This window comes from Podarcis liolepis (genome assembly GCF_965112155.1).
Source record: "Podarcis liolepis genome assembly, chromosome: 9".
NCBI lineage: Eukaryota > Metazoa > Chordata > Lepidosauria > Squamata > Lacertidae > Podarcis > Podarcis liolepis.
This window is the reverse complement of record NC_139564.1, coordinates 74290624-74318621: the sequence shown is the minus strand read 5'-3', so window position 1 is coordinate 74318621 and position 27998 is coordinate 74290624. Positions and strand designations below refer to the sequence as shown.

Sequence of the window (27998 nt, the reverse complement as noted above, 5' to 3'; positions counted from 1 at the left end):
GGAGGAGATATAAGAAAGTGACTTTTCTGCCAAGGATGAATGAAACAGAAGCAGCAGCTGTTGCTGCTTTTCAGAAACTTCCAGCGAGATGCCCTTTCCAAGCAGCTCTTCCAGGACCCAGCGGCACAAACTGATACTGGCAGGGACCATGGTTGTTTTAGTTGTCTTAGTGAGCGCTGTGTTGCTTGCTGTGTTCATACCTGGAAGGAAAGGAACCCCTGGCTCAGAAGTATTGCAGTGGGAAGGCCAAGGGACCACTAAACAGCTGCAGGAAATCGTCTTGGGGAGATGCCACAACTACATTGCCATAGTGAATCCTGAGCTCAGGTGAGTGCTAAGAATACACTTTTGAAGAATAAAAGCAGCAGTGCGCAGTGTAGACAAAGAAGGAGCAGCAGGGAAACTGGACGGCAGCTATTCTAGAGAAAAATGTATAGGCTGAGATCTGAAGCTGTTCATTTCCTCCCCAAAGTGCTAAAAAGCTGGACTGAAAACTAGCTGAACAGTTCCTGCAGTGGAATTGTTCAGGGCTTTTATATCTCTCTTATATGCATGATAATAAGGAGCTTGGCTTTCTCCAGCATGCAGTGATGCGGGAAAGTTCCACCTTTTGAATTCTGGCCTGTTACACAGCTGCTAAAAGTGTAAGAATTGCACAAGCAAAGATGGTATTTAGAAGTGGGTATTTTAAATGAAAGCAGGGGAGGGTTTCCTGTATGTATGAGTAAGTAGATTGGATGGGTCAGAAATGTAATTTTTTTTAGCAATACTTACAGTGTTCACAGTTTTTGAAGTGCTTAATGTACATCAGCTCAGAAATCCATACAAAGGCATTGTGAGGTAGGTTAATGTTATTGGAGATGGCGTGTCTAAAGAATACTGACTTGATCAAGGCCATTTAGTGATGTTACCACAGAAATGACATTTTAACTTGGGGGCTTCTTGTTCCTGGCTTGAGGCTCCCAGTAGAGTTCTACCCATATTTCTCCAGAACTTAATCCAACTCCATTTAGTTGAAATAGCTGCCAAGTAAGTATGAACCGAATTACGGCCTGGTAGTAAGAATGAACCGAATTACAGCCTGGTAGTACAATTCTATGTGTGGTTTACTCAGAAACAAGGGCTACTAAATTCAATGAAATCAGTACATTGGGTTTAGGGCTGCAGTCTTTGACTTTTAAATAAGAGCCAGGGGGAAAGTGTTGAAATCACCAAATACATGAGAAAAGATGTGGTTGATTGGGACTCAAATCACAATATTTTCATTATCTTACTAGCTTTGGTGGTCAGAGGCATGTTGTAAAAACTTGTCAACAAAAAAAACCTTATTGAACCTTATCAGTACAGTATCTTGTAATAGCATTTGTTGAACCTTATCACAATGTTGCAATGAGGAAATAATACTGTCTCTGACTAGAGGGAAAGGTTGGTGCGAAGCAGACTTTGGCCATAAGAGGAATGTTTGGCGTCTGCTACCAACAGACCTGTTGAGATATTCACCAGAAGGCTCACTTTTCATCTGCTCAGCTTTTATCTGGGTAAATGTTGGGAGCCAGGCAGAGGGCCTTCTCGGTAGTGGCGCCCACCTTGTGGAACACTCTCCCATCAGATGTCAAGAAAATAAACAACTACCTGACTTTTAGAATACATCTGAAAGCAGTCCTGTTTAGGGAAGTTTTTAATGTTTGATCTTTTATCGTGTTTTTAATATTCTGTTGGGAGCTGCCCATAGTAGCTGGGGAAACCCAGCCAGATGGGCAGGGTAAAAACAATAAGTTGTTGTTGTTGTTGTTGTTGTAAAAACAATAAGTTGTTGTTGTTGTTGTTGTTGTTGTTGTTGTTGTTGTTGATGATGATGTTGTAGCGGCTTCAAATTTGATAAAATTCCTACATATAATATGTGCAGTGCACTTACATTTGTACATAAAATATAATGGTTGCCGTGTGTAAATTATGGATTACATTTACACATATACCTCTATACATCAGAAAATTGCCCAAGACCATATGCAAAGTAGGCTTGTATATTGTTGTTGTTTGAAGCAATCCATGTTCAAGTTGCATGCATGTGCATTCAGCCCATGATCATCCACATATAGGATGCACACTCTTTCTACATGGAAATGGTTTGCAAAATGTGTCTCCCCTCCTCCTTTCCTGTGTGGCATCATGTAGACCTCCTTCTCCCCAATTTTAGTATATGTGCTGCCAAAGCGAGAACCCTTCTCCCCAATTTTGAAAAAACCAGGGATTAGCTTTTATTTGCTCAGAAACCAAAACTGCCTAGTCATCATACTTTGGAGTTGAGTAGGTTGGCAAGCTGCCATCTCCTGTGGTATTTTGGCTTTAGTGGTAATTGGCTTCTGTGGTATTTTGACTTCTTGGACCTCTTTAGCTGATAGTCAGCTGTCTGGGTTATGTACTTCTGATATGTTGTGATCTGATCTGATCTGAACTGGTCCTTGAATAGGTTCTCTGTGGAGCTCTGTAAGCTTTGAGTAGAGCATTACAGAAGACGTGTCCGTCTGCTCTTTGAGTGGGTAGTCATTTCTCAGAAGAGCACTGTGATACCTCAAAGCATTTCCTCTGATCCCGTAAACTCCCCTCTCTTCTTTTACCACAGTAAGTGGGTCAGATTATTTTTAATACAGTTAATCTAGCCTCTGTAGAGATTATGTGTGAGGGTCACACACAATCCCCTTGTCACTATCTTAAAGACACAAATCTTTCGTTGCCTGATTTTAGGCTGCCATGAAACCTCTAATCTCTATTTTTTGAGTGGTGGGGAGAATGAGTCTAAAACATCTTACAAAATAAATCCCTTTTATCTTCCTTAGGAGCATGAACTCCACTGAAGTGTGAGAAGGGCTGAGGAATTTATCCTGTAGGATTGAAAAGTGAAATCAAATGTGTTTAAGGAAACTGGAATTTGCAGGCAGTTAAAGTGAAAGATAATGAAAAGAAAGAAAGAAAATGCAACCTATTATTCTGCTTTCTAACCAGGAGGGAGAAAAATGAAAAATAGTTCCAGGTTCGTTCTGCTTTCTGGCAGGGAGGAAGATCGTCTGTGACTTCCTGGGCTCTATAGTCCTTCAACCCCTCTTGCTCCGCCTGAAGTTGTCTCTCTGGTGCACCGAGAAGAATTCTATGTCTTCATCACTTCTGTGACTTTATGTAATAACATTTCAATAGGATTTTTTCTTCCTTCTTGTCAAGTGAACCTTTTGTGATGTAGAGAGACCTCTATAGTATATTGTGCATTTCAAACATTCAACTGTACTAAGGTCAAGCAAGCTTACCTTATCTCGAGAGCTATCACATGGAAGATGGGGCAAGGTTGTTTTTTCCTGCTCTGGAGACTAGGACCCGAACTAGTAGATTAAAGTCACAAGTCAGGAGATTCCGACTAAGCAACGGGGGAAACTTTCTGACAGTAAGAGCTGTTTGACAGTGGAACGGTCTCAGGAGGTTGTGGACTCTCCTTTGCTGGAGGTTTTTAAGCAGAGATTGGGTGCATCTGTCACGGATTCTTTAGCTGAGATTCTGCATTGTAGGGGTTGGACTAGATGACCCTTGGGATCCCTTCTTACTCGACAATATGGTTCTAGGAAAGAAGTCTCCCTATTGTAGAACCCTCCAGATGTTGTTGGATTCCAACCCCAGCAGCTCCCCTCATCCATCATTACTGATTAGGCTGTCTGGGACAACAACATTGAAAGGTCTAAAGCTCTATCATCCTTTTCTGAAGGAAGATAATGATGAAAAGCTGTCTGCCAGAAAAGATAGTTTGCCATTTACCTCTTCTCTTCTCATCAAGAAACCTGATAAGCTTCCACAGCGCCACCCGCGTCTTCCAGGTATTACCTTACTCATATAGATAGGATTTGCACCCCACCTTGTATCTTGCACCCGAACCTCCCTTTTGCACTATGTCCCTCCCCCTTACCTTGTAAATTGACGAACCTGTGACAAATAAGACCCCCCACAACTGCGACTGTATAAAATTCTGAACTTACCTTTGGGCGGGGTTCCTCATACCTTTTGTCACCTTTGTGTAGGGAACCCGGTTGCAACTGAATAAAGGATTTGTGCTTTTAAAAAGCCACATGATGCTTTCTCTCTGTGGTTGGACATCACCCGTCTTCTCCTCCAACTGTAGCGGACCCCTTTGGGACCCCAAACCCAAATTCTGAGCGTTTTACATCAGAATCAAGAACTAGGACTTATGCCCCTGCATTGAATTCAGTAGAGGAATTCAGTAGAGGGTGGGAGTTGATCACGGTGAGGTTTTGCCAAATGTGCCTTCTTCTTAGCTCCTTTCTCCTTTTCACCCTGAGTTTGTGCGTCCCTGATACCTTTGGTAATGGCTGTTCTCCAATTGGAGCACTCGCAGGCCAGTGTTTCCCAGTTATTGGTGCTTATACTACATTTCTAAAGATTTGCCTTGAGAGTATCTTTTTTTTTCTTGAGAGTGTCTTTAAACCCCTTTTGTTGTCCATCGGTATTTCGCTTTCCATTCTTAAGTTCGGAATAGAGTAGTTGCTTTGGAAGATGATAATCAAGCATCCGAACAACATGACCAGTCCAACGAAGTTGATGTTGATGAATCATTGCTTCAACACTGGTTATCTTTGCTTCTTCCAGTACACTGGCATTAGTTCACCTATCTTCCTCATCCCCCAAACCATGGCCTTCATTTCTCATTTTAGGCCTATTATGAATACTTCTAGTCACCAACATTATTTCAGAAGGAATGTCACAGAGCCCATGGCATCTGTCTTGGTCTTTCTTTCGTTTGCTTGATAAGTTCCTGAGAAGGGCAATACCTCCTACCCCTTCAGTGATTCAAAGCCTGTGCTTGTGAAGGGGGAAAAAGACTTCTTTGTTCCAAGTTTCTGGCTTTGCTTCAACGACTAAACATTTTAGTGCCACAAATTCTTGCCCAGACTTCCTTTAGTCCTCCATCATGTCTGCATCACCGTTTAATTAAAAACCTTTCTAGGCACTGCAACTGACCCAGTTGTGCTGAAAAATCCTCTGGGAGGTGCTCATCTCCAAAGCTAAATTTATGTTTGTCATTCTACTTATAATTAATTATTGCTAAATTCAGCTTAAAGAAGTGTAAGTGCACTTGAAAAATGCATGGTTCCTGCTAGAACCCTGTGAATCACTTAGGGCATTTCAAGTAAGAGCCAGTTCATACAGAATCAGTTCATGAAACATTTCCGCACAATACCATTTCAGACTGCAATTTAGCAGAGGGACTTGATGGCTCATGTTCATTTGGATAAATAGTGGTCACTAGCTTTCCTTCAAGCTAAATTGCGGCACAAGAGGCTGCTGTTTGGGGGTGGGGAGGCACCTTTCTCTATCTCCTCTCCAGCTATGACCATCCCCACTTCAAACACTCCAGCATGCAGCACTTAGGCACGAAAGAGGTCCCCCCACCCATAGTTGTTTTGTGTGCATAGGATGTTCCTAGGGAGGGTAAGAGTTAAATCTCTCCCCCTCCACTTCAATCTCTAGGAGTACCACATGTACCCTGCTGGTGCCTATGCATGACAAAATCTATATATAATTTCAGTTGCTGATAGAGGGTGGAAGTGCCCATACCTACTTCTGTTTTTAATGTGTGTCACCACCAACAACAACCTAGTCCTAGATTTGAAATATCGTTTGCTTTCCCATTTTAAAATAAAGGAAAGGGAAAATGGAGAGTTACAGTGAAGTGTCTGAGTGCAAGGACCAGTGTTAGAAACTCCCATCGTTCCAGGCACATTTTGCGACAGGGAGTTTCATTTGTGCAAGTAGTTTGTGAGCTCTAGGCACAGTACACCCTTTTTAATAGACATTAATTTCTTGTTTACTATGTATTTTTATTTCCAGTTTCAAATTCTGTCATAGGTTCTATGTGTGGAATAACCAACCTCAAAAAAAAAACCAAAATGCTTAAGTTTAATCAATGCATGAAGGGGTTAATACCATAGAGTAAGCTGTCCTGCTAGGTTACTATGTCCACTTCCCCTCAGATTGGGAGGAACTAAGTAATCAAGCCTTTGTTCTCCTCCAGTCTACCTGAGAGGCTCAGTGAGTGAAGAGGTTGGAGCTGGTTCCTCCAGCTAAACTATATGGTTCTCATAAGCCACCCGAGTTCCGATACCAATAATTTAGGAACGATCACCACTTTGTAACTAAGCTAAATATTACTGCCCATGCAACTTTTATGAAGGACCTGAGTTTTGTAAGTAAACCATTTTTAAAACTTCTCCAGGTGTGATCTTTTCCTCAGCTGGGGGAAGAGGAAAACTTTGGAAAGAAACAAGCAGACATTCTGGAACTCACTTGGAAGGACACATATTTTAAAAATCTAACAATCTAACCTATATTTCCACCCTTTGCTGCATATTTTGTGATTTTAAATCTCTCCTGGGGTTCTCTCATCAAAGAGCACTTTCATTCAGGAATTCTCCTTTCTTGCTCGTTCTCTATATTGCACCAACATTATGGGTCTGAAAACTTGCAAACTTAGCTGTAGTGTTTTTATTACTTCTGAAAGCCACCGAGTTTGGCATGAAAGAATGAAAGGTTTAGGTAATGTTTGCAGGGAGAACTATTTGCACACAGATTTGACATTCTTTGAATAAACATCCCCAACAAAGTGTTTCAGAAGCACGCCAATTTGGCTTTGAGTCCAAAACCAGACTTAGAAAACACAAAGCTTCTAGCCTCACTCACTCTTCTGGGGACAATTTAAATCGGCCATAGCTACTGCTTCTTTTTACAGAAATGGATGAAATTTACAGGCATAGCAACTACTTCTAAGCAAATAACATCTGCCAAATTATAAACTAATAGATCTAGGATTTTTTGTCCTGAGCAACTTTAATTTTTTTAAAAAAAGAATCACAAGTTGTTGTTTGTTTTACACACACTTGCAAAACTGGATGACATTTGCAAGCATGGCAGTCCCTTCTGAGGGAACAGATCTTCCCAAATTTCAGTAGAATGGTTTTGCATAAGCACAGCCTTTACAGTTTTTTAAAAATACAGTGGTACCTTGGGTTACATACGCTTCAGGTTACATACACTTCAGGTTACAGACTCCTCTAACCAAGAAATATTACTTCAGGTTAAGAACTTTGTTTCAGGATAAGAACAGAAATTGTGCTCCGGCGGTGCAGCAGCAGCAGGAGGCCCCATTAGCTAAAGTGCTTCAGGTTAAGAACAGCTTCAGGTGTGCTCGCTTCGGCAGCACATATACTAAGAACAGTTTCAGGTTGAGAATGGACCTCCGGAATGAATTAAGTACTTAACCCGAGGTACCACCGAGGTATTTTTATTAGTTTTCATTATAACAAACATCTAACAATAAACATTAAGAAATAAAAAATAAAAATGTGAACAACTGTATCATTTTGCATAATGTTTGTACATTCAATACAGTACCAATATATGGGATTTCTCCAATCTCCCGACATCCCCCACAAAAGAGTGAGCTAAATAGCATTTGGGTTGTCCCTTTTCCCCCTACTTCCTTATTTACACACATTCATATAGCCATTAAAAATACAGTGGTACCTCGGGTTAAGTACTTAATTCGTTCCAGAGGTCCGTACTTAACCTGAAACTGTTCTTAACCTGAAGCACCACTTTAGCTAATGGGGCCTCCTCCGGCGCCGGCAGAGCACGATTTCTGTTCTCATCCTGAAGCAAAGTTCTTAACCTGAGGTGGGTTAGCGGAGTCTGTAACCTGAAGCGTATGTAACCTGAGGTACCACTGTATAATAATTCATGAGTAGTTAGAATGCACTGTGGGGTCATAAAAGTCCTCAACGAGAACGTTTAACCTAAGTTCCATTCAACTCATACATGCATTTTTAAATTTAAGAGAAGTATGACGATAGGACAAAAGGGCAGATATGTCTCATTAAAATTCCACACTTAAAGCAAAAACTCAGAGTCTACTCAGGATTGATGGCTCGTATGTCCCAGTTTTCTTCTTGGTAACCCAGGAAACGCAGCATCTCTGCTCTGGACCAAGAACGGCTGCTTGGTCATTTGCCTGTAAGTTGCCATCTCATTCAGAATGTGGTTTTTAGAAATGTCTGGAAGTCAGTGCCCATTGACGGTTCTTTTGCACTTGGCAAACTGCACAGAGGTAAAATCCTCAACCTTGGATTTCAAAAAGTGCTATTTAACAAAAATGCCAAAGTGAATATTCCCATTTTTAGATGATGGATACCTCCAGGAATACTTGCGTTCCCAAAGGTGCATCAAACTAAAATAAAGACAAAACGTGAAAAGTAACTTCCCCTAATTACAACTTCTTGGTTGCTGAAGCTGATTCCATCTTTCCTACAACCATCTAATTGTATACAGTCATACCTTGGTTTTTGAACAGCTTAGTTCTCGAATGTTTTGGCTCCCAAACGCTGCAAACCCAGAAGTGACTGTTCTGGTTTGCAAACTATTTTTGGAAGCTGAACGTCCGATGGGGTTTCTGCAGCTTCTGATTGACTGCAGGAGCTTCCTGCAGCCAATCAGAAGTTGTGCTTTGGTTTCCAAACATTTTGGAAGTCAAATGAACTTCTGGAACGGATTCCATTCAACTTCCAAGGTACGACTGTACATACCAAACATGTGAGTATGGGGTTTGTGAATGTACAGTGTACCAAAAACAATGAGTTCAAAGTACCCATTTTATCTCTGGTAAGAGTGAGGTTTAGCTGTGGAGAGTTCCCTTTGTCATCTTTCCTAGTTGCCTTGCTGAGTTCCTCTTGCTTGTGCAGAGATGGCAGGTCATTCAGAGGATAAAGGTAAAGGGACCCCTGACCATTAGGTCCAGTCGTTGGCCTATCCATTCAGAGGATAGCTGGATATAATTTCAAGTACTTGTGATCACAGGGACGCGGGTGGCGCTGTGGGTTAAACCACAGAGCCTAGGACTTGCCGATCAGAAGGCTGGCAGTTCGAATCCCCGTGACGGAGTGAGCTCCCATTGCTCGGTCTCTGCTCCTGCCAACCTAGCAGTTCGAAAACACAAAGTGCAATTAGATAAATAGGTACCGCTCCAGCGGGAAGGGAAACGGCATTTCCGTGTGCTGGTCGGGTTCGCCAGAAGCGGCTTAGTCATGCTGGCTACATGAGCTGTACGCCGGCTCCCTCGGCCAGTAAAGCGAGATGAGCTCCGCAACCCCAGAGTCGGCCATGACTGGACCTAATGGTCAGGGGTACCTTTACCTACTTGTGATCACAGTAGGACATGCCCTCCCCTAATTCACAACAATAACATCATGGAGCAATGCTTGAGTAGGCCAAGAGTATCCTTAACTAGAGTCAATTTCCCTCTAAGTTTAAAGGTTAAAACTTGAACCAAAAGTTCTCAAAATTCAGACCCCTTGAGATAGTTAGCAGGGTTCAGGGTTCAATTTTATTGAGCAATTGTTCCAGGTGTTTGTGTAGCATGTAGTCTGCCCGTAAGTCTTCAGGCTTCAGTCACGTGCACACTGCTACTAATTGGGATCACTACTTCAAATGTCAGCATTTTAAAACAAATATTTACAGGCTGGGATGCCCCCTTACCTATATGCATTTATATTGTGACTGAAGCACATGTAAAAAAAATAATGTGAATTTGCTAGCTCTTTATCAGAGTGTGATATTGCCTGGCTGTGAGTTGGTGACCAGTTCTGCTTTATTTTTGTCATGGACTTTGTATGCAGTAATAAACCAAAGGAAAACAAAGCTTACAAAGAGGCTTTGAAAAGCCATTTTTTTCAGAACCTCTGAAATTGGCAAGAACCTTCAGAGGCATGCAAGAAAACCTGAAAGAGCTCTTTTTTTCTGAATTCAGCAAGCATTCAGACTTCTACGACATTTAAAGGGAGAAAGCGGGGGATGACTACTTTTCCCCAAAGCTTGGAAATGATGTCCATAACAACCATTTATTTTCTTTCTCCAGCAAAAATGTGTATTACAGGTTGTCTTTGCTAGGAAGTCTTTCCACTTCTCTGAGACTGAGAAAATATGGCTCGAAAAGGGTAGAAGTCTCCCCTCTCTTCTACCACCAGTTTAGAGTTGTATTGATGGGATGGTACCCTTCTATGTCCTATGCAGAGTAGACCCATTGAAATCAATGAACTTACTTGAGTCCATTGACTTCAGTTTTAAATAATGTTGGACACCATCCTAGGTTTGTCTTGTTGCCCCCTTGTTTAGCTTACTTACAGTTGAAACAAAGGTCCTGTGAACATGGAAAAAAGCAGTTTGGGGAAGCACCTGTGGAAACAGTAGCTATACAGTACACAAACCCTGGGAATCCTAATATTTATCTTCAGAACTATTTGATTTTTCGCCTTCTTATTAAAAAGACAGATTTCCTTTTATCGGTAGCTAACTTGGGCTACAGTCTTACTTGCACTTAACACAGTGGGACTTACTTCTGAGCATTGTCTTGCCTTGGTAATGGACTGAAAGAGAGCCAACAAACTGAAGCTCAATCCAGATAAGACCGAGGCACTGTTCGTGAGTGGTTCCTTAAACCAGATGGCTGGGAGGTGGCCTGCTCTTGATGGGGTTACACTTCCTCTGAAGGAGCAGATATGTAGCTTGGGGGTGCTCCTGGATCCTGGTCTCCGTGGTGTGGGGTGCTATCCATCAGCTGCGGCTGTGCCCCAGCTGGACAGAGATAGCCTAACTTTTGTCACCTGTGCTCTGGTAACCTCTAGGTTAGATTACTGTGATGCAGTATACACAGGGCTTCTTCTGAAGACGGTTTGGAAATTTCAGCTGGTGTAGCATTCAGCAGCCAGAGCAAGACAGTTTGAGCATGTAACATCAATCCTGATCAGACTCCATTGGCTGCCAGGTGGTTTCTGAGCCCAGTTCAAAGTGCTGGGCTTTGCCCTATAAAGCCTTAAATGGCTCAGGACCACAATACCTCAAGGGCCTCCTTTCCCTGGCCCAGACCTTGCAATAATCATTTGTTGATTTTATTTTTACTGAATTTAATCATGAATTAAGAGGATGAAAAATGGCACAGAATAGCTGATGGGAAAGTCTTTGGGAAGGCACACTTGAGAACTGCATTTTGACCACCCCCACTGTTGCACTTTAGCCTCCAGAGGGTGCACTATGGGTCGATGCAGCCCCCAGCCCAAATTAGGTTAGCCCTCAAGTGCCCAAGGGAGGGGAGAGAGCGCAGAAGCCCAGACTCCTGCTGGTAACAACTGGACCTTCCCTTTTCTCTTTCTGGCTGAAGATGGCTCATTTGAAATTACAGTAATTTTGTGCAAACATGGAAAACAAAGAGAAACATTACAAAAAACTACAGTATAAGGACCTTTCCCTCAAACATCTGTGATGTGAAAAACATATTGCCACAGGCACTTTAGTAAGATACCGGCTTAATGTTGTATCCATCTTTCCATACGAAAGGAAACAGACCCACAATTTTAAACCAAACAAATTTTAAACAAAACCTTTTTCTACCTGCTTTCCTATATGCTCCTCTCCCAATTAATCCTGAGTTAGGCTAGACAGAGAGGCTGTATACACAATACGGGTTTAAAATGCAGAGAGGTTGTCCCACCCCCCTCCACTACACTTCATGTCGTATTTGCATGTCGTCATGCACATTGGTGTGGTAAGATTTGTTTCCAAGTTGCCTACTATCTGCCCACACCAGAGGTCAGACAGCGGACATGGGTGTCTTCATACAGTCTACCTTTTCAAATGGAATCAAGACCGGTTTGTGGGGGAATGCATCCAAACTCAGCATTTCTCAAGAAGCTACAGGACAGAGGAGGATTGTGGCTAGCATCATGTGTACATAGCTTGGAAGTGTGCTGGATGCGGAGTAAATGGGAATGTGTACACAGCCATAGTGACTGGAGAAAAGTCATCCAGTTAACTTCCTGGCTGAGTTGGAATTTGAACCGAGTTCGACACTTTGGCCACTGGCTACATAAAATGCAATACAAAGAGGATCCTGACCTATAAATTCAAGCCTGAACAAGCAATAAGCCTACTGGTGGTGAATCAGGAAGCTCTTTAACCAGCAATGGATCTCCATCAGGGGGATCTCATGGAGCAGGGAGTTCCACAGCCTCGCACAGCCAGTTGTGAGAATACATAAAAGGCTCTCCTCGCACATCCTGACCTTGGATGATGACTGGATTCAGTAGACTTGCACAATTTGTACACCACCAGTTAGCTATGTTCAGTGGTGGACCTACATTTTGGGACCCCTGAAGCTTGAACTGGTTATGGGGGCTGCTTTGCAACCAGCAAGGAGGTCTGGGTAACCACTGTTACCTTTTTCAGTGGGGTTGTTCCATGAAGATAACCACACCTTCATTGTCAGGTGGCTGAGGATGGGGTGGGTTTGTGTTTCCCAGCAAATATTTCTTCTGTACTTCCGTCTCTCTCTGGCTGCTTGCATTTCCTTATGTGGAAAAGCTTCATGGGAGAGAATACCTCATGATGTCTTTCCTGAAGGTTCAACTGAAATGTGGAAAGATGGGAGAAATTATTTTGTAAAATTAGTGCAAAGACATCCACAAATGCCCCTTGGCCACCTCAAAAGTAAGGTATTCACAACAAAACCCCTACACCCCACCCCCATGATAAAGTGTTATTTTACTCTTGATAATGATCAAATGCAACTTCTGTTCTTATTAATTGATGGAGGATACTTTGCGGTGGGGGGAGAGAACACAGTGCTAATTTTAACTATGCTGCTACAAATGTTGCTTTCGGTGTCTCTCTCTCTTCCTCTCTCTTCCACATGGTGCCTGTATATATACACTGATATACACTTTCATAGGAAGATAAAGAGAGCTCAAGCTGCAAAAGGTTTGGGGAGTTTTTATGGTTCGTACTTCTCTAACTACAGTGGTACCTCTGGTTAGGTACTTAATTTGTTCTGGAGGTCCGTTCTTAACCTGAAACTGTTCTTAACCTGAAGCACTACTTTAGCCAATGGGGCCTGCTGCTGCCGCCACACCGGCGGAGCACGATTTCTGTTCTCATCCTGAAGCAAAGTTCTTAACCCGAGGTAATATTTCTGGGTTAGTGGAGTCTGTAACCTGAAGCATATGTAACCCAAGGTACCACTGTACACAGAAAAAACAAATAGTTGCTTTTTTCTGTTGCAGTTCCCCAACAATGCAAAAAGCAATAATTCAGCCCTCCCCCAGAAAGATTCTGCCCTGTCAGGCTGCATCTATTTTGGTGATGGTTTTATATATATAAAAAACTAAACATAATCATCGTCATTAATCTGAATGGTTCTGGGGCAGTAGGAAAGTTTAAACTTCTCCACCCAGCCCAATACCCTGATAAAGATGCAAATTGTCCTCTCCCTTGTTATCAGGATTAACTATTTATCTCTTATCAAGATGCATTATGACCTGGAGTCAGGGTGGAGGAGATGTCCTTTTTGGCTGCTTTGTGCAGAATTGGATCAGCAGATTCCGGGAGGGCCTGTGTGTTGTGTACAAGGGGGCAAAGCCTACTTTTGGCCAAACCCATCACTGGTATGGAGGGCTCGTCAAGGGTGAATATGAGCCTTGTTTCAAAATAGGTGAGCCTGTAACTTGCCTGGTTAGACACCCCCATCAAATATTATACAGGTGGTGTGGGATTCTCTACAGCAGAGGTTCTCAGACCATAAGGAAGTGCTCCTTCATTATGGAGTCTGCAGGGTACACTCCCCAGTATGTTTTCACGGAAGCCAGGTCTAGTATTTTGAGGGCAAGAGCGTTTCTCATTGACCCCAAGGAGCATCTGTTGCTGCCCACCTTTTCCCAATGATGTCATGTCTCCACTTGAAATGTTGCCCCACAGCAAGCAAATGTGCCCTATTCTGTCTCTGTTGGTACAGTGTATGTTTCTCACTCTTGCTCTGAATATCAGCCTCCAGATAAAAGTAAAGGGTCCCGTGACCATTAGGTCCAGTTGTGGCCTATTTATCTACTTGCACTTTGACGTGCTTTCAAACTGCTAGGTTGGTAGGAGCAGGGCCCGAGCAATGGGAGCTCACCCCGTCACGGGGATTCAAACCGCTGACCTTCTGATTGGCAATTCCTAGGCTCTTTGGTTTAACCCACAGCGCCACCTGCGTCCCAGCCTCCAGATAAAGCAACATTAATTTCAATATAATTTCTACCTCCACAGTTGAAAGAGAAATTAATGAGACTCAAGCATGTTGGTTAGCCTTGTGAAGAGAATCAGAATTTACAGGGTTACAGTTCTGAGTGACGTCTCACATTCTGAGGCGTGGCTATGTTTCACATACGGGAGTGTTCTCTGTGTGTGAGTTCTCTTTCGGTTTTGACCGAGAGGCAAGAGAGGCAAAGGATGTCTGCTCTTTCGCCGGGCTAATTTACGATGTGTTTCTACGCAAATAAAGACTGTTGGAGATAAGCAAGAAGCCTGCGTACAGTCTGATTTATTACCTACACACGGCAACAGTTTCTCCCGCTGCGGAACTCTGCTGAGACTAAGCTAAGAGAGAGCTGAGGAGAGCTAGGCACAGGAGCGCAGTGGCGCAGCAGAAATGTGCCGGACGCCATCATAATCCCACAAGCCTACTGTTATACTCATAGTTTACTACGACTACTGCTTTTAGTCGAAGTAATCCTCTTAATCAGAAGTACATTTCTTGGGCTGTTCAGGAGAGGGAAAGGCAGGTTGCCAGACTTCCATTATGCTTAGGAATTAGGAGTGCTTTCTCACTATCCAAATACTATTTTGTACAATTCACATTTAACAGTGTCAGGCTGAACAGCAGCCATTCTCAAAGACCCCTGTGTTTGTTTGTTTGTTTGTTTGCTTGTTTGTTCTACAGAGAGAAAGACTGCCTCAAAATTTGGGAGCTATTTCAAAATGCCTTTATGTACAAGCATCCATGCAGGGCGACAGAGGAAGATTTCCAGCCTCTGATGGACCTGGCCAGACAATCCATCCCATGTAACAAGGTAGTTATTTTATGCTTGTTAATTTCTCAAGAAAATTATTAAAGAATATTTTGAATTAAATTGTAATCAAGACGTTGACTTAAAAACTGTTTGGGATGCAAGTAAGGCAGTTTTAAGAGGTTATTTTATTCAGAAATGTGCATACCAGAGGAAAGTAAGGGAATGTAAGAAATTGGAAATATCTGACAAATTAATAAAGAAAGAGAAATAATTGGTTACAGATGCAGGAAATAAAGAGAAACTTCGAAAGATTAATTTCTTACAGATACAATATTCAATGCTTGTAAACCAATAAATAGAAAGGAAAATTAAGTTTGTAAAACAAAGGGAGCGGGAGGCAGTGGAGGACAGGAGTGCCTGGCGTGCTCTGGTCCATGGGGTCACGAAGAGTCGGACATGACTAAATGACTAAACAACAACAAAAACAAAACAAAGGAATTTTGAATTTGCGAATAAACCAGGAAAGTTACTGGCATGGCAACTTTAAAAAGAGAGTAGACAAAGATTACCGTATTTTTCGCCCCATAGGACACACTTTTTCCTCTCCAAAAATGAAGGGAAAATGTGTGTGCGTCCTATAGGGCGAATGCAGGCATTCGTTGAAGCCTGGAGAGTGAGAGGGGTCAGTGCGCACCGACCTCTCTCGCTCTTCAGACTTCGTGCGGCTCTCCGCAAGGTGGAGGAGCCCAGCGCTGGGCTCCCGCAGCTTGCAGATTGTTGCCTGCATGCCGAAGGCTGGGCACGCTGCGCTCAGCATGTCCAGACTTCGCGCAGCTCTCCGCAAGCTGCGGGAGCCCTGCACTGGGCTCCCGCGGCTTGCGGAGAGTTGCCTGTTCTGGGGGCTGGGGTCGGGGGAAGCTCGGGCTTCCCCCGACCCCAGCCCCGCACCTGGGGAAAAAAATAATTTCCCCCCCTTTATTTCCCCCTCAAAAAACTAGGTGCGCCTTATGGGACGGTGCGTCATATAGGGCGAAAAATATGGTAATTAATGAGCTGATGAAGGATGGAGTAAGCATAAACAATCCAAAAGAAATCAGACAGGAATTTGTGAGGTTTTACATAGATGTGTTGGGACGCAGGTGGCGCAAGCCTAGGACTTGCCGATCAGAAGGTTGGCGGTTCGAATCCCCACAACGGGATGAGCTCCCGTTGCTTGGTCCCTGCTCCTTCCAACCTAGCAGTTCGAAAGCACGTTAAAGTGCAAGTAGATAAATAGGTACCGCTCCGGCGGGAAGGTAAACGGCGTTTCCATGTGCTGCTCTGGTTCACCAGAAGCGGCTTAGTCATGCTGGCCACATGACCCGGAAACTGTACGCCGGCTCTCTCGGCCAGTAAAGCAAGATGAGTGCCGCAACCCCAGAGACGGCTACGATTGGACCTAATGGTCAGGGGTCCCTTTACCTTTTACATAGATGTGTATAAAAGAGAGAAAGAAGGCTTCAAACTTATAGAGAATTATATAGAGCGAAGTAAATTAGGTAATATTTTTAGAGAAAGTGCAGAGCTATTAAATGCGCCAATCTCCACGATGGAAGTATATCAGGTGATAAGCCAGGGAAAATCTGGGAAAGCCCCAGGACCAGATGGGCTCCTGGTGGAGTACTACAAAAAGTTTCAGGATGAGTTAGGCCTATACCTAAAATATATTATAACAAAGTGTTAGAAATAGGACAAACACCAGAAACTTGGAAGGAGGCTTATATCACTTTGATACCCAAGCAAGATAAAGACAGGACAAATCCCAAAAACTTCTGCCCGATATAGCTATTAAACTGCAATTGTAGGTTATCTGCAACAATATTAGCAAATAGACTCAAAAAATTATTAGTGGCTTAATACGTGAGGACCAAGCATGCTTTCTCCCCAGCAGACCATTAAAATATAATGTTAGGAATATTATAAACATAATAGAATACCTAGAAGTGCATAACGAAAAACAGGCAGCATTGATATTTCTGCACACGGAGAAGGCATTTGACAATGTGTCTTGGATATTTATGAAAAGAGTCCTGAAGAAAATGGATTTGGGGAAAATATTTTTAAAGGCTATAGAAGCAATATATACTGAACAACGAGCAAATATTATTGTAAATAAAACTATATCTGATGGGTGTACAGTTATGAAAGGAACCAGACAAGGCTGCCCACTGTCCCCATTATTGTTTATTTTGATTTCAGAAGTAACTGGCACAAAGATAAGAAAGAATGACAAAAGAAGAGGTATAAGAGTGGGTCAGCAAAATTCTAAGTTAAAAGCATATGCAGATAATATTATTTGACCTTAGAAAACCCACTAGAAAGTGTACCAGCAGTACTGGAAGATATAAGGGAATTTGGCAATCTAGCAGGCTTTAAACTGAATAAACAAAAAACAGCAATGTTAGTCAAAAATATGGATTGTCCCCTTACAAAACACTTAGAAAGAACTAGTGATATAAAGAGTGAAAAGAAAGTGAAATACCTGGGAATTTGGTTAATAGCGAATAATCACATCTTTAATGATAACTTCATAAAGATTTGGAAAGAAATAAAAAAAAGACCTGAAAATCTGGAGTAGAATGCAATTGTCTTTGCTGGACAAAATTTCAGCTATAAAAATGAACATAGTCCCCAAATACTAATCCTATTCCAGACAGTACCTATAGTTAATGACATTTGAAACTTCAAGGAATGACAGAAAGAGCTTTCTAAGTTTATTTGGCAGGAGAGAAAATCCAGGATAAAACTTAAAATTATGATTGATACCAAAGAGCGAGGCGGTTTTGCTCTCCCTAACTTACAATTATATTTATGTTGAAAGAATGGATTTTACTAAAGAATAGCCACTTATTAGATCTAGAAGAACACAGGAAGGCCTGAAACTGGAAGGGGGAATTGGCAGAAATTAAGATACCCCCCTCTACATGTAAGCATAACTGTATAATGAGCAAGGGGGGGGGGAGGTCACAGGAGTTCGTGGAGCAAACATTGCACCAAAAACAAAACAACAGAACCTACCCATTCTTACTACCCAGACTTTTTGTTCTTATCTGTACAGATGCCCAAATATTTTCTGCCACTACTTCTGGGTCTCTTTCCCCTTAAGACAATTTAAAAAAAAAAAATATCCAAAAGCTTTAAGCCCAAAGCTGAAAACTGTGGAAGGAAATGGAAAGAGGAAGAGTTATATTACTGTTATAGTTCAGGAAATGGGTCAGAGCTAGGAATTCAATATTGACACTTTACTTACAGTCGCTGTTTTGGAGCAAGACAAATGACCTTGTACACCGTTACACAAAGACTAATCGTGATTTCCTCACATTGGAAGACACTTTACTAGGCTACATGGCAGATGGGCTCTCATGGTGTGGAGACCCCTCCAGCCCAGGTAAGAAGAGTGTCCTATTCTCTACAAAAAAAAAAAGAGATTTAGGGTTCCCCCTCTTCTGGTATGGGGGAGGGTAGGAATTGTATCCTTTAAGAAGATTTGAAGTAGAAAGGATATAATAATGTATTGTTAACCAGTGATTGAAAGATACAACTTCAGAATAAAAGAAAAGAAATCAAAGCAATGGAAATAATGTACAATAGATGCTCTATATGGTGTGTAGACATCAAATTCACCCTCACCCCTACTTTCCAGTTGTAGCGGAGGCATTGCACTGTTATAAGAAAAACCTGCCCCTTTTCCTTCCAAGAGCCTGTAAAGAGTCTTTAAGTGGGTTTCCTGTTGGTAGCAGAAAATAGCAGAGGCCAACCAAGGAATATTGAGAAGCAAAGCAGCTAGTAAACTGTTTATTAAACTGTTGCAACAGGGCGCTCGCTACCACATGCAGGAGGGAGGAGGAACCCAGAACAATGGTGTGCAAACTCTTCTATAGACTCTTGAAATTGCCCACCCTGTAGCCCAAGGTAAAGGTAAAGGGAGCCCTGACCATTAGGTCCAGTCATGGCCGACTCTGGCGTTGCAGTGCTCATCTCGCTTTATTGGCCGAGGGAGCCGGTGTACAGCTTCCGGGTCATGTGGCCAGCATGACTAAGCCACTTCTGGCGAACCAGAGCAGCACACGGAAACGCGTTTACCTTCCCGCCAAAGTGGTACCTATTTATCTACTTGTACTTTGACGTGCTTTCGAACTGCTAGGTTGGCAGGAGCAGGGACCGAGCAACAGGAGCTCACCCCGTCATGGGGATTCGAACCACCGACCTTCTGATCGGCAAGCCCCAGGCTCTGTGGTTTAACCCACAGCGCCCAAGACCAACCCCCAAAACATCAGACATGCTTCACAGGAGGCGGTCTCCAGCAGAAATCCTGTTTGCCATGATATCTGTTAATGGTCACTGATTGCTTTACCTGGGCAGCCTGGCCACTCTTTTGTGATGGTAAATACTTTTAGTTCCTGAATCCAGGTCACAGGCTCACCCTATTTATACACAAATACAGTGGTGCCTCGCAAGACGAAAAGAATCCGTTCTGTGATTGTCGAGTTGCAGCTCGGCATCCAGAGAAAAATCAGTCTCACACCATGATAGGTTCCGAAATATGGCTGCTCCTAGGGAAATATGGCTGCTCCTAGGGCTAATGCAGCACAGCTTTTATTGTGTGAAATGTGTGAAATAGAAAGATACAAAAAATACAAATCAAGCAATTTGTTCTAGCCAGCAGATAAAGACCTTGGTACTAGACCATGCGAGCGATCAGGCCATGCTACGTTAGCCAATCATATGGGACAGCACGAGCTGTTCACGCGCTATTCATGCTCCAAGGATGCTTCTAGCTATGAGATCACCCTGTAACAATAAGAACTTTGCTCATGCTCTCATGTACAAGCAATCATTTTCCCACATGTGATTCTCTTCGTCTAGCGGTTTTTTCGTCTTGCGAAGCAAGCCCATTGACGGATTAGCGCTATTGGCGCTATTAGTGGCTTTTAGCGGCTTATCTGCTGATCGGATCAACTGATAAGCAGCTTAGCGGCTTAGAAAAAGGGGGGGAGAGGAAAAAAAAACCCCGCAGGAACTCGCAAGGCATTGTCGTCTTGCGAAGCAAGCCCATAGGAGATTCGTTTTGCGAAGCACCTCCAAAACGGAAAACTCTTTCGTCTTGCGAGGCACTCGTCTTGCGGGGCACCACTGTACGCCCTTAAGACAGGATTTGTAAGCAAAAAGACAAAGGGAAGGCTTTCCCCATTTCCTCCCTCCTTGGGGAGAAATATATTGAGGTCAATTTGGGAGAGTCAAAACTATTTCAGACACGTGGTTCATATACTTACGTACCAGTATGTGTTTGCCATGTACATTTATGAACGTTTATTTTCTACTTGAGACCCTAAAATTCTTACTTTCCAGTTGTAGCAGAGGCATTGCATTAAAACTTAGTTCTTCTTCCCTCCCCTCTCATAGGGCACAATATATCAGTCTTGTATTTATGCTCAAACTGTATTTATTATAGGAGTCAACTACGAATCTTGCCCCGAATGGACTGAGTGTGAGAATAACCCTAGTTCAATGTACTGGAAAATGTCGTCCAAGATGGTATGTTCTATGCAACCCAGGTTAGCGATACTGAAATATATATTATGCTTCACTAATACACAATTGAATTAAAACCAATAGCTAATAAAACAAAATCGTATCCCTTAACCCAGGGATAGCCAAGTTGGTGCCGCCAAGATGCTGTTGAATCACAATTCTCTCGCCAGCCTCTGCCAGCACAGCAGATGGTCAGGGAAGATGGGAGTTGTAGTCCAACAAAATTTAGAAGGCACTCTATTGCCTCCCCCAATATGGTTGGGCATTTTGAAATTAACACCACTTGTAGAACCTTTTCTTCACTTAGGCAAACTCATAAAATTGGTGACTGTTGAAAGGTCAAAACTGTAAGTGGGTACAAGGTATTGAGCAGGTTCTCTTGTTACATTAAACTATGTTTTCAAATATGTTTTAGTTTGCAGAAGCAGCCTGTGGTATAACTCAAGTGATGCTTAATGGGTCCATAGAAGCTGGAGCATTCAGAAACAACAGGTATTTTCCCACTTGACTGTAATGCCTGCCTCTCCATGCCCAGGTCATTGTGATATGCCGCCCAAGGCCTGTGCATATCTTCCTGATGTTCCCAAAGTGAATTGATAGACAGGGTATTCTTGTGGATTAAGAAGGCAGCCATACTGCTTCCAGGTAGGCTGTTCTTACTCTTGATTGATGGACAGGTAAATAAAGACTCATAATAAACAAACTAGCTTTACTTCTGTCAATAAGAGTCAACTTAACATAGCTCATTGGCCTTTGACAATTTAGACATGTATTTTAAGGACTCGCCCTATGCCTGTGATTTTAAACTGTTTTTAACATTGTACCGTATTTTTCGCTCCATAAGACGCACCTGACCATAATACGCACCTAGTTTTTAGAGGGGGAATGCAAGGAAAAAATATTTTTTAAAGGGAGTGCTGAGCACAGCCTGTATGCATCTCAGTGTGCGGCATTTGCAGGCTTTTCCCCGAGGAGGGAGAAGGGACTGCCCTTCTCCCTCCTTGGGGAGAAGCCCCCAAGAGCCACACACACGCTCCACACGGCTCTTTAAAGGGAGCGTTAAGCAAAGCCTCCCACCTGCATTCACTCCATAAGATGCACGAACATTTCCCCTTACTTTTTAGGAGGGGAAAAGTGCGTCTTATGGAGAGAAAAATACGGTAGTTTAAATTGTTGTGATCCACCCTAACACCTCAGAGTGAAGGATGGGTAATTAATCAAAATCATACATACATACATACATACATACATACATATTTATCTTCTAAAATTACTAGGCAATGGCAATGAATAACATCAATAAAGATGTTTACCTGATATGTTTTGTTGAGACTGGTAAACATCTGAGCTCTTTTCTTATGCTCCTGCTCTTTCAGCATTTTTGGCAGTGTTGAAATTGTTAACTTAAATCCGGCTAACGTCACCAAGGTGCAGATTTGGCTTATGCAGGACATTGACGGACCACAAAGGTATGTTTTGGTAATGCAGAATATAATAACTCTCTATATCTGGGTTCAGTTAGAAACAGACTACTACAACATGGCATATCCTTATCCAACAGACATGCTGGTTTTCTAAGAATGATTCCTTCTTTGTTAGCAGTACTGTTCTGCTTTCTCAGAAAAAGCTCAGTTTAGGCAGTCATTTTAAAGGTGGTTTTTTGGGGTGGGGTGCGGGTTGGCTTCTGCTGCTGTTAAATTAAGCACTTTTTAAAATTATTTATATGGTACTTTGATATGTAATCTATCCCACATATTAAGTGCATTAAAAAACCATGCATATTTTCTTTTCTCACAATTTTTGGCACAGCCTTTGTCTTTTGGCTGGAGACAAATTCGATACTGAAAACTTCTATCAGTTTAATGTCATGAATTTCCATGAAGAACCCAGTGTGAAATGGGTGTTGTGACATCCTTAGGCTTCCTCACTCCCAGACCTACAATTTGAAGTGTTACCTGGAGAGACAGAAAAAGTACCTGTTCAAGTCTGTGGTGCACATCTACCCAAAGAGTTGAAAAGGGCACTGTGGGGTCTTCAATGAACTGAGGACAATGCTCATCTCTGTTCACAGTTTTGTCTGGTGTTTCAAAAACCCATCACTTATTCCTGGGGGGCACGCAGGGGTACACATACCCCTAAACATTTTGTGAATCTAAATTTGGTCTCAGTGAGGGGCAGTATTTCAATATGAGTAGTAAAATGAGAATACCCCTAAACCTTTTTTTAAAGGAAAAAAAGCACTGCAAAAGCCTGTTCAGAAGAGAAAGTTGGCTATCAGGAGAAATAGCGCCTCTCTTGTCTCTCTAGAACTATTCTCTCTCTCTAATGTTTGCCTGTCTATCATGTACTGTACATACTCCGGAGAAGTTAATGGATTTGGTTGCAGTGCTGCCTCTTGCCAGTAGAGGACATCTGCATCACACAAATGGATTTTGCTTTTATACTTGAGGGAGGTGGATGAGTTTCTAACTAAGGGTAGATAAAAAGTGTGCGTATCAGTGGCCTACATTATTATTATTATTTGTTGTTATTGTTGTTATTGTTGTTTAGTTGTTCAGTCGTGTCTGACTCTTCGTGACCCCATGGACCAGAGTACGCCAGGCACTCCTGTCTTCCACTGCTTCCCGCAGTTTGGTCAAACTCATGTTAGCAGCTTCGAGAACACTGTCCAACCATCTCGTCCTCTGTCATCCCCTTCTCCTTGTGCCCTCCATCTTTCCCAACATCAGGGTCTTTTCCAGGGAGTCTTCTCTTCTCATGAGGTGGCCAGAGTATTGGAGCCTCAGCTTCAGGATCTGTCCTTCCAGTGAGCACTCAGGGCTGATTTCCTTCAGAATGGATAGGTTTGATCTTCTTGCAGTCCATGGGACTCTCAAGAGTCTCCTCCAGCACCATAATTCAAAAGCATCAATTCTTCGGCAATCAGCCTTCTTTATGGTCCAGCTCTCACTTCCATACATCACTACTGGGTAAACCAGAGCTTTAATTATACGGACCTTTGTTGGCAAGGTGATGTCTCTGCTTTTTAAGATGCTGTCTAGGTTTGTCTTTGCCAGTGTGGTGTAGTGATTAAGAGCGGTAGACTCATAATCTGGGGAACCAGGTTCACGTCTCCGCTCCTCCACATGCAGCTGTATGAAGTCTCTCTGTCCCACTCACCTCACAGAGTGTTTGTTGTGGGGGAGGAAGGGAAAGGAGAATGTTAGCCGCTTTGAGACTCCTTCGGGTAGTGATAAAGCAGAATATCAAATCCAAACTCTTCTTCTTCTTCTTTTCTCCCAAGAAGCAGGTGTCTTTTAATTTCGTGACTGCTGTCACCATCTGCAGTGATCATGGAGCCCAAGAAAGTAAAATCTCTCACTGCCTCCATTTCTTCCCCTTCTATTATTATAAATATATCGCTCATCTGACTGGGTTCTCCCAGCCACTCTGGGTGATATCAAACATTAAAAAGTTCCCTGATCAGGGCTGCCTTCAGATGTCTTCTAAAAGTCAGATAGTGGTTTATTTCCTTGACATCTGATAGGAGGGTGTTTCACAGGGTGGGCGCAACTACCGAGAATGAAGAGGAAGAGGAATGAAAGAAAATTATAAGACTGAGGGGGAAAAGAGAAAGAAAGGGACAGCTGAAAAGAGAAAATGCTAGAGGGCAATAGCTAAAAGAGAAAGGAGCAGATAGCAACAGTGTCTCAGTTTAATAATAATTTGAGATTTTTCATACAAGATACAGTGGTGCCCCGCAAGACAAATGCCTCGCTAGACGAAAAACTCGCTAGACGAAAGAGTTTTCCATTTTTTGAATCGTTCCGCAAGACGAATTTCCCTATGGGCTTGCTTCGCAAGACGAAACGTCTTGCGAGTTTGTTTCCTTTTTCTTAAAGCCGCTAAGCCGTTAATAGCCGCTAAGCCGCTAATAGCCGCTAAGCCGCTAATAGCCGTGCTTCGCAAGACGAAGAGACTCGCGGAATGGATTAATTTCATCTTGCGAGGCACCACTGTAATATTGTACTGTTTCAGTAATATTTCATTTAGAGAGCTTTGGAGAGCTCTGCAGGCAATGTTTGGAAATGTTTTGCAAGTGTAGCTCTTACCGTTTGCCCTGCGCTTTTCTGGTCTGTTTCTGAGCTCATTTCTTCTTCCCTGGCGCTTCCCCCTGGAAAACCTGATCTTTACCACTCAATCAGAGCAAATAGCTATTTGGGTTTCCCCTGGAATGCTGTTTGCTCCGATTCAGCTGTCAACAGTGGGATTTTGCCGGGCAAAAGAGAAGTGTGTTTGTAGTAGCTGTTAGTGCTTACTATCAACTATCCTTCAGTGTATAGTAGGAATAGTTATTCAAGAATGTCGGGAGATTAAATTATTCTGCTCCCTTCAGAGCAGCAGAAGTTCCTTACAATTCCCAAACTCACTACTTTCCTATCAGTGGCGTAACGTGGGGGGTGCAAGGGGGGCCGGCCGCACCGGGCGCAACATCTGGGGGTTAGGGTTAGGGGGCGCAAATCCACGGGTTAGGGGGCGCAAATTACTTGCCTTGCCCCGGGTGCTGACAACCCACGCTACGCCACTGTTTCCTATGCCTTTTTAAACGGTTCAGCACTTTTGAAATAAACAGTTATTCTGGAATCTGGATATTATGGCATACTGAGGGAGGGATTTCTATTTCTACATCCCCTTAGCCCTCTCCCCCGTTGAAGTGTTTCTTGTGATTAACAACTGCAGGAGGGGGGAGAGCTGGGCTACGCTATCTGGCTGCACCTGCTGCCGGTATCTCCTGCTTGCCTCATTCCTTAGCTGTCCACACACTGGTGGAATATCTGCCGTGGGGAAAACTTCTAAGTGCCCTCAGGCTCTCCTTCTTATCTAGAAACTTGTACAGTCAGGATCCAGATCACCCAGAGAGTCTATGCAAGTTGAGCAGGCTTCCTTGTTGCAGACATTCCCCCAGCATGTAGCCCCCAGGGACATGGCAGCTAGCCTGAACCTACCCATTCATGTGATTTCTATTTGTATGAGGAAGACCATGTCAGAGGAAATGAAGACTCTGGAGCTCTCAAGAACTTTTATGGGTCATGCAGCAAGGACAGATGCACTTGCCTTCTCTTAAAATGCTTTTACTAGTTCCTGCAGACAGTTATTTTGTAAACATTACAGGACCGACGGACATACAAATTTCATTCTGAATGGAAATGTGATTGCTTTTATTTCCAGTGAAACTTGCACGGGCCAATCCATTTTAAAGCTGAAAGCTATCCTGGAAAGCCGAAAGATAAGTGTCTCTTGTGAAGATAATTACAGGTAATTTTGTGTGCCGGGTTATCAACATGTTTTTAAACAGCGAAGGCAAAATTAGATGTATGGAGGGGCATAAATCACACATCCTCATTCACTTGGATATAAGGGGAGGGTGGGGAGTCTACCCCAAAAATTGGAGTGGTGAGCCTTTCTGCCCTTTACCCTAGTTGTTCCTGGGGTGTGTGTGTGAGGTTCTTTCTGAAACTGTGGTTCACTGTTTATTCCAGGGGTCGGCAAAGCTGCAAAGCCATGGGCCGCTAAACTGCCCCCGAAACCTTGGGGCAGGCCGGAGCAGGTGCATGGGTGCGGGCGGGCACACATGCGCACATCCCGGTTTCCTTGCTGCCAGAGGTGGTGGTGGAGGAGGTGTCCGCAGCTTCCGATTGGCTGCAGGAGCTTCCTGCAGCCAATAGGAAGCCGCGGCTGTGCCACACTGCGCCAGTTTAGCTCCGTGCGGGGACTGGCTGAGTGGGCAGGCCTAGTTAAATGACCACCTCCAGGGCAGATGTGGCCCAGGGGCCATAGTTTGCCAACCCCTGGTTTATTCTGTTATATGACACAATGGAATAGCCCTCATGTTGTGAAGACAGAAAGACAGGGATATCTGAGATTATTTAAGCAATTATTTTATTAAATGGCACTAAATGCAAATGAAGTTGCAAGTGTATTTCTTATGTCTTGTAACAGGCCAGTTCGGTTGCTTCAGTGTACCAGTAATCCTGGCCACACCAGCTGCGATGTCTGTTCCTGAAAACGTGGTAGGTACCCTATGCTGCTTATATTGTTGTTCAACTTTGTATAGTATGGAATGGCGTTTCTAGAGGGAGTCAGATGTAAAATCTCAACTAGCTATCATTGTGAAAGACCTGTGTAGTTTAAACCCAGGCCTGCTACAAACTAGATCCAGACTAATTTAAATTCCACTTTCAAAGGGTCTACTTTAAGCATGAAAATCTTTGGGTCCAGTTCATAGAGAGAAGGGGCTGGAAGGGAAGAATGGAAAACTCTTCTCCAACTGTTTGTCATCCAAGATAATGGAAAGATTCGATAGGTTGTTTTTATTTATGTACAATTTCGCAAGACGAAATTAATCCGTTCCGCGAGTCTCTTCGTCTTGCGGTTTTTTCGTCTTGCGAAGCACGGCTATTAGCGGCTTAGCGGCTATTAACGGCTTAGCGGCTTTAAGAAAAAGGAAACAAACTCGCAAGAACTTGCAAGACGTTTCGTCTTGCGAAGCAAGCCCATAGGGAAATTCGTCTTGCGGAACGACTCAAAAAACCAAAAACTCTTTCGTCTAGCGAGTTTTTCGTCTTGCGAGGCATTCGTCTTGCGGGGCACCACTGTAGTGCATTTATCTTCTGCCCTTCTTCCAATGATCTACAAGTGACAATTGTGTTCTTCCCCCTGCCATTTACTTTCACAAAAAAACTGTGAGGTAAAAGTTAGACTGAGAGATACCTACTGGCCCAATATTGCCTTGGGAGCTAAGTGGGGATTTGAACATGAGTCCAGATCAACACTCCAACCTCTGCAACAAAAGTGGGGAACCTTCATCCTGTGGGTCACATTTGGTAAGGTAGAACTCTCCATTTTAACTGCATAATAATAATATGTGGTGTTAGATGTGGGGTAGATGCCATGCCCGGGGCTGGAAAGAAGTCCCTATGCATCAGTTCCTTGCTTCACCCACTTGTCAGTCACCTGGCATCATTATGTAGAGATCAAGATTTGCCCTGCCAGGCCAAAACTGTTGCCCAATCCTGCACTACACCACATTAGCTCTTGTTTCAGCTACTGATGAGGATAAACAAAGAGCCCATTACAGCCCCTGTAGTTAATGCTAAGCTTCCCCTTGTGCTCATTATTGCAGAAGACCTCAGCATCGGAGGAAGACAAAGAAGAGAAAATCCACACACTTGAAGCAAGACCCAAAAATGTCACAGCAAATGATCTCTGGACAAAAAGGAGCAAGAAGTTCTCTACAACTACAAGACTCTCCTGAAGTTGGCATCACTTGGTCACTCTTCCAAGTACAAACTCTTCCGCACAAGTCCAAGAGGGGTTTTAATTTAAGTTGCAATGGGATATGGCATCACGCCTTGAAGGACTGTTTTGAAGGAACAAAATGTTATTGCACTGAATAGGAGGTTTTTTACATATGGGAAACCGCTGGGGTTATTTAATAAAGGCAAAATCCAAATGCAGTACACATCA

The 27998-nt window shown here is 43.1% G+C and overlaps 1 protein-coding gene across 2 annotated transcripts; it reads left to right on the top strand.

Annotated features, from left to right (window-relative positions):
* LOC310686731 (ADP-ribosyl cyclase/cyclic ADP-ribose hydrolase 1-like) lies at positions 1–27998 on the top strand. 2 transcript variants are annotated; one of them, XR_014516074.1, is made up of 9 exons: positions 1–327; positions 14852–14981; positions 18213–18348; positions 20413–20495; positions 20908–20984; positions 21869–21961; positions 25701–26087; positions 26404–26542; positions 27655–27998. XR_014516074.1 is itself a non-coding variant. In XM_083460800.1 (9 exons), the coding sequence occupies exons 1-8, from the start codon at positions 89–91 to the stop codon at positions 26533–26535; spliced, it is 909 nt and encodes a 302-aa protein (XP_083316926.1). In that variant the 5' UTR covers positions 3–88; the 3' UTR covers positions 26536–26542; positions 27655–27998. The 2 variants fall into 2 exon arrangements, 1 of the variants encoding a protein (XP_083316926.1); XM_083460800.1 differs by having other exon boundaries at positions 3–327; positions 25701–25787; positions 26472–26542.

Excerpts from the sequence above, each read along its gene's own strand:
- LOC310686731 (XM_083460800.1), top strand. The coding sequence starts at position 89 with ATGCCCTTTCCAAGCAGCTCTTCCAGGACCCAGCGGCACAAACTGATA. Across the intron at positions 20,496-20,907 it reads GGAAAATGTCGTCCAAGATG|TTTGCAGAAGCAGCCTGTGG; the intron begins GTATGTTCTATG and ends AATATGTTTTAG. Across the intron at positions 21,962-25,700 it reads GACATTGACGGACCACAAAG|TGAAACTTGCACGGGCCAAT; the intron begins GTATGTTTTGGT and ends TTTTATTTCCAG.